Genomic DNA, 13,634 nt, shown 5'->3' on the forward strand with positions numbered 1-13,634 from the left:
AGAATAAATGTGTTTTGATTTTACAGTAATTTAGAGTTGAAAAAGCTGGCCTTTACAAATATAAATTTGAGGCACCATCTAAGATAAACATTCTCTACAATGTCAGTTACAACTTCTGATCTACTTTCACAGTCTTGCAAAACATTAACTGCACAGGCCTCAAGTCTGAAGGCACTTTGGGAACTGAATATACATGACCTAGGATAATGAAGTAGCATGCACAAATACAGCTGGTTCCCAAAGCTGACAGTAATGACCATGCAAATTGGGATTTAGATGGGGTTACGCTCCTTCCTAAGAAGGCAGCTTTTTAAGTCGATGCTTGCAGAGTTGACACTGATACCTCTTTACAGCACTGTGGGCCAAAATTAATAGGAACCTGGTATTCCTGTACCATCGGAGAACAGAGGACTCCGATAACCATTGACGGAGGGAGATGCAAAACAAGCGACTGCTGTTTAGATTACCTGACAGGACTATTACGAAAAATATTTCTTTGCAATCAGTTAACTTTATTTTGTTCTAGGCAGCCATGAGAAGTAACACTGCCTGACAAGACCGAAGTTACAAAACCCATCCAAATCCTTACACAAAACGCATCAGACCAGAGTCTCGCTTTTCATTTTACTCTGCTGGGTGGAAAGAGCCGCTTGTGAAGAAGCTCCCGCAAGCAAGGGAAAAAGCAGACCGAAGGCCCAGCAGCGGCACGGAACAGGGTCGGAAAGCAGCCTCAGAACCAGAGGGTCAGAGCCGTACCACCAGCAGATCCAAGTGCCGTGCCCGCCTCCCACAGCCCAAACGAATACTCCACCCGGGCCCTCACTGTCTCCTTCCCCTAAGGGAGCCGGTGGCCGCCATTTCCCCCACCCTCGGGGAAGCCGCTGCCCGCCCACTAGCAGGCGCCCCCCGAGCTGGGCCAGACGGGCCAGACGGACACCGGATAGGGGGACACCGAGGTAGCTCCCGGGCGGCAGCGCCCTCCTGACACATAGGAAGACACCGAGGCGACTACTCCCCTCTCCGCCCGCTTGCAGACGAACATGGCGGTACGCTCCCCGTTAGCGGCTGCCACCCCCTCCTCCTCCTCCTCCTCCCTTCCCCACCCCAGGTGCCGATGCCCCGAGGCCCCGCTCCCCCTGCTGCCATTGGCGCTCCCGAGGCGGCCGCCGCGCCATTCATCTCCCGAGCCGCCAATCGCTGCCTACGCCATTTCCGTTCTCCGGCCTCCGCCTCGCCCAATCGGAGGGAGAAGGTGGGCGGGACGCCTCATCCTCACCGGGGCAACGGGCGGGCGGACCGTTCCGCGTGTGCGCGAGGCTGACAGCGGTGGAGGGTGAGTGCTTCGTGCCTGGTTCCGCCCTGCCCCGCCTTAGCCCGCCGATCCCCGCCTCTCTTCGGCCTCTCCTCTCCCGCCTCTCCGCATTCGCTTTACTTCCCCCATCCTTCCCCCCCCCTTCCCCACCTCAGGGGCTCCGTGGCCGCTGAGCGGAGCCTTAACGGCCGCGCCGCCACGGGCTCGAGCAGCCGTCCCCGCGCCGCCGGCGGGGGCTCCCTGGGGTGGTGACGTCACCCCCGGCCGTTGCGGCCCCACCTCCCGAGGGGCGAAGCGGTGACCCCGGGCATTGCCATGGCGAGACCGGGACCCCGGGACGCTTCCCGAGAGGCAGCCCTGGCTGTTGCCTCCCTGAGGGGGGGGAGCCCGGGCTACGCCTCCCGTCCGTCGGGCCAGCGAGGGGCTGTCCGGGCCTCTCCTGCCCGGGGGTTCCGGTGGGGCCGGGCCGAGAATTTAATATTTTATTTTATTTTATTTTCCAAATAAAAGTTTCTTTTCTACTTCCGTCTCATGGCGACCGGTTGCTCGTTTGCTCTTCGGTGCTGCTGCTGTCCTGTCTCGGGTGCCGAACGGTTTTCTGGATGTGCGCTTGTGGGGTGAAGCGTCTACCCCCGTGGCTCTTCGTCCTCCCTGACTTAGGCCTCGCACAGTAAAACTCAAAAGCTTTTAAAAACGTTTTCTGTCAAAACTTGCTCCTGTGCAGTGAGCGTATGGCAGAGCTTTGGATCTGGGGGTGTGGTGAGGGCCACCGCTTGGTTGATAGAATAGCTGTGCTGAGCGTGCAAGGGTGCTGAAAGACTCGGCGACTCTTCCTACTTTTGGTGTGACACTCGAATTATTCACGTTTTTCTGAGTTCTCTTTATAGGGTTCAGCGTTACTTTTTCAGGGTGATAATTGCTTTGGGCTGCTTGGGTAAAATCATTGTGGTTTATGTTCTTCAGGAGCCGAAGAAGAGTACATTCTTCCACCATTTCTGTAGCTGTAGGGAGGTAGAACACTGAACTGTGTAACGAGGGATGAGATCAGAGGTGATGAATGTGTGACAGCCAGGAAAGAGAACAGAAGCTAGAAAGGGAAAGACTGGCTCCAATGGGAGCTTACCAAGTGGAAGCAGCAGATTTGTGAATAACATTTGAAAAGACTTGAAAGATTATTTGAGAGGAGGGGTTTCACAAAATTGTGTTGATTAGGAGGAAGTGTTATGAACTGAAGGAAGTTACTGAGATAGGTTGACTTTATGTTATCTGGTGAAAATAAACACATCTGCAATCCCAAGTCTTCATAAAGGCCTCATCAGGGTTTTTAACTTGGAGGTGTGCTATTAGTTAGGCTTTAAGTGGCATCTGTAACCTCATTTTCAAAACATGATTTAACTGCCGTCAATATTATCCCCCTATGACCACACTAATTCTTGTGTTTCTGCAGGAATGTAGAACTTGCTCCTCTGACATTTTACTTAAGTCTTTGCTGTGCCCTTGTTGCTGTAATGACATTACGTGTGGTGTAACAAGATGCAGGAAAGCCGAGATCTTACAAAACAGAGTTGTGTTTCAGCTGACTGCCTGGACCAATGGCTGCTGGAACTTCCATTACTAATAGCAAAAAGGGAGTAAATGCAGTCATTAGAACTTGAATTTTAGATCTGATATTACACAGAGGGCTGGTACAGTTGGCTGTAGTCCATAAATTGTTTTTCAGTTTTTGTAAGTATATATATCTAACAGGTGGTTCATATTTAATTTTAAAATATAAGTCCATAAACATATGAAGATACCTATAGACATTTAGCATCTAAGAAAAAAATGAGCATAAATAAATACCTTACTAGAAAGCTTTGCTAATTTTCATTATTGAAAAGATTGTTGTGGTAAACCAGCAAAATTGTTTGTTCTACTCTATGCCAGTGCTGAATCCAAACATCATTTGCATTGTTTTCTTTGCTTAAATGGAGAGGTATTCTTAGGCTACAAGTAGTCCCTTTCAAGTTAGTAGAAGTAATATGTATCACGTTAGAGTCTACTGGTAACGTTATAGAGATGGTCTTCATTCATGCATTAACTCTGCTTGTTCACTTCCTAAATTTATTAAACATGTAGAATTTTACTTGCTGAACTAATAATAGTGAATAGTATTGTGTTGATTAATGTGCATTAGGCTATGGATAAGAAGAACAGTAAATACATTAAGAATAATACATATTTTTTTACTTGAGAGCTTTTTTTGTTGCATTTACTAGAAAATACATTCTATAAACACCGTAAGGGTAAAGGTCAAAGCCAAATGAGGTTATGAAATTATCTGAAATTAACTTAAGCATGTTGTAGTTCCCTAATAATCATCATAGCTAACCTTACACTTATCTGTGAAAACTTTCTTTCACTGTTTGGGGCCTATTTGACATTATTTTAGAAATACTTTGTTGTTAAAAAATCCTTTTTTTCTTTTCCCTCTGCAAATTAATGGAGAATAATAAGGGTAAGGGATGAAAAAGTATGAAAGAGTAGGAGTTTATTATAGGATCTTAAACAGCTACTTTATGCAAAAGAAAGGCATGGTATTTTTAAGTGTTGCTCTCATTGACATAGAATCACAGGATCATCGAGTTGGAAGGGACCTCTCGAGATCATCTAATCCAGTACCCCTTCTAAGGCAGGATTGGCTGGATCACATTACACAGGATTGCATCCAGGCAGCTTTTGAATGCCTCCTCTGGAGACTCCACAACATCCCTGGGCAGCCTGTTCCAGTGCTTCATTGCCCTCACAGAAAAGAGGCTTTTTCTCATGTTAAAATTGAGCTTCCTGTGTTCCAGCTTGTGCCCATTGCCCCATGTTGCTGGGCACTGCTGAAAAGTCTGGCTTCATACTCCTTACACTTGCCCTTTATATAATTATAGTCATTGATGAGGTCTTCTCTCAGTTTTCTCCTCTCCAGGCTTAACAGTCCCGGCTCTCTCAATCTCTCCTCACAAGAGAGATGCTCCAGTTTGCCAGTCAGCTTCATTGCCCTCTGCTGGAATCTCTCCAGTAGTTCCCTGTCTCTCTTGAACTGGAGAGCCCAGAATTGAACATAGTATTCTAGATGTGGTCTCACTAGGGCAGAAAAAAGGGGTAAGATGGACTCCCTCATCCTACTGGTCACACTTCCTGATGCATCGCAGGATACCATTGGCCTTCTTGGCCACTAGGGCACAGTGCTGACTCATAGTTAACTTATTGTCTACCAAGACTCCAAGATCTTAGAATCATAGAATGGTTAGGGTTGGAAGGGACTTTAAAGATCATCGATATCCAACCCTTCTGTATGGGTAGGGACACCTTCCACTGGAGCAGGCTGCACAAGGCCTCATCCAACCTGGCCTTAAACATTTCCAGGGCGAGGGCATCAACAACATCTCTAGGCAGCCTATTCCAATATCTCGCCACCCTCATGGTGAAAATTTTTTTCCTAATACCTAACCTAAATATACGCTCTTTCAGTTTAAAACCTTTACCTCTTGTCCTGTCACTACCCTCTCTGGTGAAAAGCCCCTCCCCAGCTTCCCTGTAGACCCCCTTCATGTATTTGAAGGCTGCCATAAGATCTCCTCAGAGCCTTCTCTTCTCCAGGCTGAATAACCCCAACTCTCTCAGCCTATCTTCATAGCAGAGGTGCTCTAGCCCTTTTGTAATCTTTTTGGCCCTTCTCTGGGCCATCTCCAACTGGTCTGTATCTCTCCTGTGCTGGGTGCTCCAGAAGTATTTCAGTATTCCAAGTGTGGTTTCACAAGAGCAGAGTAGAGGGGCAGAATCACCTCCCTTACTCTGCTGCCCACATTTCTTTTGATGCAGCCCAGTATGGGGTTGGCCTGGGCTGTGAGCACACACTGGTGGCTTATGTAGAGGTTCTCATCTACTACCACCCCCAAGTCCTTTTCCTCAGGGCTGCTCTATATCCATTCTCCCCCCAGCCTTTATTTGTGCCTGGAGTTGTGCTGCCCAGGTACAGGACCTTGCACTTAGCCATGTTGAACTTCAGTATGTTGGCACGGGCCCATGTCTCCAGCCTGTCAAGGACCCCCTGGATGGCATCCCTTCCCTCTAAGGTGTTAACTACACTGCACAGCTTGATATCATCAGCAGACTTGCTGAGGATACACTATCCCACTGTCTGTGTCTCCAATAAAGATGTTAAACAGGACTGGTCCCGGTACTGACCCCTGAGGAACACCACTTGTCACTTGCCTCCACTTGGACACTGAAGCATTGACCACAGCTCTATGGGTGTGGTCATCCAACTAGTTACTTATCCACTGAGTGGTCTATATAAAGTCCATGTCTTATCAGTATGGAGACCAAGATGTCATGTGGGACACTGCCAAAAGCCTTGCACAAATCCAGGTAGATAACATCAGTTGCTGTGCCACTATCCACTGTCTCTCTGGCCTTGTGGAAGGCCACCAAATTGGCCAGGCATGATTTGCTCTCAGTGAAGCCATGTTGGCTGTCAGCAATCACATCCTTATTTCTATGTCCCCCAGCAGATTTTCCAGGAGGATCTGTTCCATGGGCACAGAAGTGAGACTGACTGGTCTTGTGGTTCCCTGGATCTTCCTTTTCCTCTTTTTTAAAAAAAGGGGCATGTTACCTTTTTTCTAATAACTGAGAACCTCACCAGACTGCCATGGCCTCTTAAATACGATGGACAGAGGCTTAGCAACTACATTTGCCAGATCTCTCAGGACCTGTGGATGGACCTCTTAGGTCCCACAGACTTTTGCACCTTCAGGTTCTTTAGATGGTCACAAACCTGTTCTTTTCTTACACTGAGGGCTACTTTGTCCTCCTAGTCCCTGCTTTCACCTGCTGTGGCCTTTACAATGAGGCTGGAGTACTTGCCAGAAAAGGCTGATGCAAAGAAGTCATTGAGAACCTCAGCCTTCTCAATATTCTGTGTCGCTAGCTTTCCTGCTTCCTGTAGGAGAGGTCCTCTGTTTTCCTTGGTTATCGTATTATCCCCACCATACCTACAGAACTTTTTACTATTGCTCTTCACATCCCTGATGATACTTTTGACTGAGATTTGGTTTTCCTAACCTGATCCCTAGCTGCTCAGACAACCTCTCTGTAATCCTCCCAGGATACCTACCCTACCTTCTACCCCCTGTATGCTTCCTTCTTAAGTTTGAGGGGATTTAGGATCTGCTTGCTCATCCATGCCAGCTTCCTGGAGTTTATACCTGACTTCATCTTAGTTAAGAGGCATCACTCTTGGGCCTGAAGTAGGTAATTCTTAAATATCAGCCAGCTCCCATGGTCCACTCTTCCTTCCAGGATGTTATCCCATGACACCCATGAGGGTTCCTTCTCCTCAGGGCTGCTTTGCAACAGGTCAGTCCCTAACCTATACTGGTGGAAGGGAGTTGTTCTGCCCCAGGTGCAGGACCTTACATTTGCCCTTGCTGAACCTCATTAGGTTTCTCTCTGCCCAACTTTCCAGATGGTCCAGTACATATGGTACAATTCTTTGGAGCACAATTTCATGACTTCTTGTATTACTACTGAGTAAGTGTTAGTGTGTAGATTCTACATCCTCTACTGTAGACACAACATCACACAGGGAGATGCTAATATGTGATCTAAGGGTAAGAGAATCTGCTGTTCAACTGTCTGTACTGTCTTTCAGTTTTTGCCATCATTGCTACAGCTCTGCTTAGGACTTTCTATACAGGCAGGGAATGCCACTCTGAAGAAACAAAGGTTTTGGCTGCAGAGCATCATCACATTAGAAAGTAGTTATGCATGATGGGTGGAGAACTAAGATGTATTGTTGAATAAAAGGAGACCATGGAAAATGGCTTTCTCTCAGTCCTGGGCAAGTCTCAGATCTGCAATTTCCTGCAATGTCTGGAAAGATTAATAGGTTGAAGTTAAGTTGTAACAAAAATGCTGCTCTGCTCACAACATTGACTTTCATTATTTTAAGTCTCTTTGTTGGCTAGGGAACAGGCAGAATTAGAATTAGAGGCAGAATTATTCTTTCAAGAAGCGTAGTACCCTTCATCCAACACTCTCTTCCAAGAGTTCTTTCTGAGGTTATTTGTATGAAATTAATTCCTTGAAGTCCGTATCTTAATGTATGCATGTGATTTGGTTTTAGGATGATTCCTCTCCAGAGTTTATTTTTGGATGGAAGGATGCTCTTTTTCAGTAGAAGATGGTGATCCTAATTTATGATCATGGAGAAGGGCATAAGTCCAGTAGAAGTGTTACCTTCCAAATCGTCTCAGGTTACAGCTGTAAAAGTGCTTGTCAAAGAGCCCGAAGCAAAGCAGACCCAAAGAGGAAAACGAGTGGGATTTGTGCTTGTCCATGCAGGTAAGATGCAAAAGTGTAACAACTGGAATGGATGCATGTGCAAACTAAATACCAACTAAAGTTTCATGTTGGCTTTAGACTCCTAGTATATTAATGAAGTGACATGAACTTTGGATGTAAATCTGGGAGTGGAGAGTTTGGTTGGAAGTTGTATTGGCTTGAGGATTTTGGAAACTGTTAATAAAAATGTAGGGGCTTGGGTGTTCTGAAAAGATTTTTTTTCTTTTTTTTCTCCTTTACAAAGAAAACTCCAAACAAAATCCCTAAATTTATATGGTTATAAAATGTCAAATTCTGCAGTAATCTGCTACATTTGTGAAACCTACAAAATGTGAGAGATCTTTGAGTCTTTACTCTTTAGAAGGATCAAATATAGCTGCTTATTACTGATCCTTTCTAGTCTAACTTGTCCATGGGGGCAATCCAGCTAAGGCTTTTTAAAATTTCCTTAGGTTGTCTCTTGCACAACGTCACTTTTTAATCATTTTTTTATCCTTTTTTCCTTCCTCCAAGTTTTTGGTCTTGTTCATATTTAAATTTTCCACATGTAATGAAGAAGTCATCTACTCAGATGTGATACAAAAATGGTGTTATGCATGCCTTGGTTATATATTCTTCTCTAATAGGTTCTTTCTTAAATACTACTGATCTTGAAAATATTAGCAATGCTTATACCTGGCTGTATATTTGTCTTTAGTGTATGTGTGATGACATGAGGTGAAAAGTCTGATGACACCTGAAATACTTGAAAAAACAAAATGCTACTTGGTTTATAAAATCCTTAAGGTAATAAAAAAACCCAAAACCTTGGAGAACTCATGCTGGGTTGATTTATTTATTTTATTTTATTTTTAATGATACTGGTATTCTATTTTAAGAGCAAATAGGATTGCTCAATATATTGTCCCTAACCAATATGGGTTACTTTGTTTAAAATATTTCTTCTTTCACTAGTAGTGTTAACATTTATTTTATTAGAATTTTGCAAAGCTAACATTTCTAGAGGTGAGGAAAGGGAAATTTAGATAAATACAAGCATATTTCAGAAGTTCAAAAAGTGGGAAAAGAGATGAAGTAGTATTTAAATATCAGTGTACCAATGTGCTTATCTGGTCTGTTTTTCTTGCACTGCATTTAGTTGGGTAGTGGGTACTGATGAATTTTTCAGGTGTGAAAGTAGGGAGCAGTGGCTACAGAACTATGCAAAATAATTAGATGTGATGGGAAAGACATAAAGACTGAAAATGAGAAAATGTGTCTAATCTTTATTTTCAGGAACTCTTCTTGTTCTAAAGCACGAGATAATGAGCTCTAAAAATGTAGCATAAACATGACAAGATGAAGAGAATGGTAATGGCAAACTTGCAAATCAGTGGTAAAAGGAAAATTGACATTTGACTTAAAACCAAGTTCTTTTGCCTCGTAGTGGACAATAAATAAATTAATAAATAAAAACTATGCTGGAAATCCTCCAAGAATGAACAGAACTGGAATCTGTTGGAGAATGCTTGTTGGAAGAGATTGGATGATGCTCAGATTTATACCTGTATGCTTCTGCTTATATTCTCTGTATCCTCTATTTACAGAGTGTATTTGAATTAATCTTGGAATGCATAAAATTGTCTGATAACTGATGCAAAAAATAAATGCCAGTGGAATCCACAATACAGAAGGCTGTATCTGTCTTAATTCTTCATGCAAACTAGAGGTTGTATTTTGACAGGTAGTATAATCTCCTTTCCCTTTGTCTTAATTGTAGGTGCAGGTTATCATTCTGAATCCAAAGCTAAAGAATACAAGCATGTGTGCAAAAGAGCCTGTCAGAAGGTAAGTCTTATCAGCTCTACAGTCTTGTAGTGAATGTACAAGAAATGTAACTGGGTAATGTAAAGGGGTAGCACTGCCCCTTCAATATGAATGGGCATATCTGGGTTTCACTATGTGAACTCTATGCATTTGTAGAGGAAAAATGGAGCAGCAGCAGTTAACATGATACAGAGTTAATAGAGTGCATGGCCATGAGGTGCTGAAACATTCTCATCTGTGGTAACAAATAGAAGATGCAGAAGGAAGAGTGAGGGAACAGGAAAATCTCCCAGTGGTATCTACAGAGAGTGTTCCTACAGCTTCTTGAACTGTTCCTGAGGCTCTGGGATTTTTACAACTAAATATGGTGTATGGATTTTTTCTTTGATCAGTGTCTGCTCTTTTTGGAATTAATTTGAACTCTGTCATCCAGATTGCTTGGCTACAGGGTTTTCTAGAATTCTTTTCTTCCTGATAGCTCTTAACTTTTTTAGAGGAGGAGAGGTAGAAACAGGAAAACCACAATAAAAGTCAACCCACTCTTCCCAAAGCTGTGAAGGGAGAAATGTCAAGACTTTTAATTTCCATGGAAATTTTTTATTGTTTTAATCTCCTCCAAGAACTTGGAGAAACTTTGGAACTGGCAAGTCCTGTCTATTAAGTGCTGAATGAAAAGCTGGAAGACCTGCCTCCAAAGTTTCTTATGCCTTTTGCTTTCTCCAAGAAGGAGCTACAGAGCTTGGAAGGCTTTTTAGAAGAGTCTCAGAGTTGACCTCCAATAATTATCATTTCATCTTACAGTTCTGTTACTCAATCCTAATACTAATCAAATTTTTTAACAAGTAGCCTCAAAAATCATCCAAATTTAACACTAGTTTCATAAAATTGTGCATTAGCCCTGATGATACTAATTTTCCAGCTAATTATGTGTGAGAAAAGGTTGGTTGTTGAATGTACAACAGATTTGAGATTCCATTTGGTTCCTTGAGCTAGGTAGCCAACATAAATACGAATCACGAAGAACAGTCACAGGTTTGTTTTGTAACCAAAGATGCAGTCATGGTTATTTTCTAGGGCTCTCTGAAAGAACTTGACTGTAAGGTCTTGTCCAGAAGTAATATTAGGCTCTAGAAGTTAATTTTTATGTGTGTGTGTGTGTATAATATGAAGGTAAAATTGTCTTATTTGATTTTTTTTCATGTGTCAGCTTACTTGTTCTGTTCAATTTCATGACTATTGCCATATAGTATAAGGGATTTTTTTTGAATCTTGGAAGGAAAACCAGAAACTTGACAGAAACATTAATGGTTTGATGACACCTTCTTTTGCTATAAAGTTGACCATGCAGAAATATGCTACTGAGTTCACTGTCAAGATATCTGAATAGTACTATCGTGTCTTCAGATTTGCCCTTGCATGATGCATACTGACTATTTCTAGTGCCTCTTGTTTTTATGTCCTCTTAGATTTTAAACTAATTTGTTGAACATTTTGTTTTGTATAGGATTAGAAGAATGTAGGGCTGAGTCACAACACTAGAAGTTTCTAATCATCAACTAAAAACTGTTTTACAGGCAATTGAAAAGCTGCAGGACGGTGCACTTGCAACAGACGCAGTGACTGCAGCACTTATAGAATTAGAGGTATGAATTTCTGACTAGTAGTAAATATATCTCTCAGGTATGTTGCCAGATTTTTATGTAGGAAGGTGTTAATTCAAATGGGAAATCTACTGAGCTTTCTGTTTTCATGCTATGCTAGTTTTATCTTTTATTTTTCTGCTATATCTTGAAGTGAATTTAAAAACTTCCTAAAAATGTAAATTGAATGGAAGTTGTTTGGTTGATAAAATTTGGTTGTCATAATAGGTATGCCTTATCAGGTAGTCTTTAACCTTCAAGACTAAATAGAGTCACTAAAGACATAATGAACATTTTATAGTGAACTTTATTTCTGACATACTGAGCTACAGGCAGATTGTACTGGCTCTGCTTCTTTGGAAAAATCATGCCACCAGCACATACGTTAATTAGAAATTCTAGGACAAGGCCTCCTCCCTTTTGTTTGTATTAATATATCATAGTGAGCTATGATTCCTTTCTTGACATTATGATTCAAAGGATTTCCATGTACTTAGTCTTTAGTTATTCATTTAACACTCTCATAAAGTAATTACACTGAGGTAACTGTTTCTGAGTATGTTTTCTTGGGTTGTGTTATTCATACTTTTCTCAGTTCTTCAGGATTATTCTACAGAAGTGGTTGCCTAAGTTAGTGCAGGTTGTCTCCCCAGCCAATTAAAGTATTCTTTCAAAATGAAGTAGGAATTTTAAGTTTTGTCCCACAACATACTTTTGCTGTAGACTTAAATTAATGCAGTACCAAAAGGTTTTTTTCTTACATTTTTCACTTGGTGCCTGTATGATCTCCAATAGGATGAGAGAGGAGAAGTAGTTAGTTCAGAGAAATGTGATTTCAATGTAAGATTATGCCTTTTTCTTATTTTTATGGCAAAATATGTGTAGAAGAATAGGACTACTAATGCTTTTATTTCAAAATTATACTTGTTAAATTAAGATGGAAAATCTTGATAATCATAAAAAAATGAACAGCTATTTGTGAGGTTTTTGGAAAACTGTCCTTTTGGAGTGGTAAGATTTTTATAGCATCTGACTTTAGTGAAGGGTCCCTATGAATCATGTAGAAAAGAGTAAGGCTAAAAGTGTTTCTGGGATACAAATGAGGCAGCTTGGTTAGTGTCCCAGGTCCACTAATCCTTCATAGTAATGACTGAAACAGGAATTCCTCTGCTTTAAGGAGTAATTGCTTCTTCCTCTCCAGCTTTATTAGTGAAGAAGGAAGGCAAGGTAAGTGTTATGCTGTAAAAAGAATTTCTTGGGTTTGGAATTTATGGTAGTATTGTGAGAGGATTAGGGATGGATTTACTTACACCTATGTTGGGAAAGTGTTAATTAACATACTTGATAGGGTTAGCGTAAGGCAGGCAGTAGGTACTTCAGTGTGTGTTAGACATACTGACTAGGAGCCAAGGCTTCAGTCATGCTTTTAACTTGGCAAGCTTCTCAGCATTCAACAGTACTCTTGGTCTCCACTGAACTGTTCAAATATGCTTTCATGTGTTATCTTACACATTAGAATAAAGCCAGGTGAAAACAAAAGGCATCTCTCTAATGGGATTACTTATAATGCACTTTCATAAACTAACGGAGGCTGCTGTTACTCCACAAGATTGTTTTGTGTGTCAGTTCCCTCCTCAGTGGAAAAAAAGAGGAATCTGCTTTGTTTGTGATTTTTATCATGTTCCTGAGAAGAAAATATATATAGAAGAAAACATGTTTTAATATGCTTAACTTTACATTTGTATATCTCTTTGCAGCTGTGCCTGGGGTAAATATTTTATCTGTTTTTGTTATCCTCAAGAGACTCCTTTTACTGTAGTGGATTTAAGTACTTTCTGTTACATCTGTATAAGTAGTTATAGCTTTAAGATTAAATTAAAACCTTGTTATGAAATTACTCCTATCAGCAAACTTTTTTCCTCATCTGTCTTGCAGCTATTGTGATGCCTGCCATCATTACACTTCTTGATTTTATGATGGTTCTAGGCAGTATTTTTATGTGTACTGTTGCACAAAACATACCTTTTTTTTCCTTTTTCCTATTTTCAAAGTCAAATATTTTTTTCAAATTTTATTGCTGTCATGAATGTAATTATTTTCATTTATTCATTAAGAGCTTTATTTAACCTTTTAATTGTGAGTTGCTCTTTTACTGGAACAAAGAATATGGGGTTTGGGATTTGGGCATCTTGTAAATTAAAGTACATTCCTATTCAGTTACACTGAGGAAAAATTAAAAGTACACTTAAAGCTGAAAATGTTGTGGTTTGCACTTGCATTTTTTTGGATGTGGTATGAGAAATTCTGAAGTGCTAGACTGTCAGCTTTCAAAATGTTGAAAGATTTTGATCTACTTATATCTCATTATGAACACCACCTCCAGAATTCTCTGTCATTTCTGGACCTACATCTTCTGATTTTATTCTGATGTTTTTCCTGCTGCTCTATGGAAAACAGGAGCTGTGTGTGGCAAGTCAACAGAGCAGACAGTGGTTTTT

The 13,634-nt window shown here is 41.5% G+C and overlaps 1 protein-coding gene across 1 annotated transcript in view; it reads left to right on the forward strand.

The window, feature by feature from the left end:
• The first annotated feature begins 1,263 nt into the window (after positions 1 to 1,263).
• TASP1 (taspase 1) overlaps positions 1,264 to 13,634 on the forward strand; it is an 85,714-nt gene continuing 73,343 nt past the window's right edge. The window contains exons 1-4 of the mRNA XM_030448558.1: positions 1,264 to 1,333; positions 7,473 to 7,690; positions 9,450 to 9,517; positions 11,071 to 11,139. Of these exons, the coding sequence (XP_030304418.1) occupies positions 7,546 to 7,690; positions 9,450 to 9,517; positions 11,071 to 11,139 (282 nt within the window). The 5' untranslated portion in view covers positions 1,264 to 1,333; positions 7,473 to 7,545. The remainder of the gene's footprint in view (positions 1,334 to 7,472; positions 7,691 to 9,449; positions 9,518 to 11,070; positions 11,140 to 13,634) is intronic.

Source organism: Calypte anna, chromosome 3 (assembly GCF_003957555.1).
Source record: "Calypte anna isolate BGI_N300 chromosome 3, bCalAnn1_v1.p, whole genome shotgun sequence".
Classification (NCBI taxonomy): Eukaryota; Metazoa; Chordata; class Aves; order Apodiformes; family Trochilidae; genus Calypte; species Calypte anna.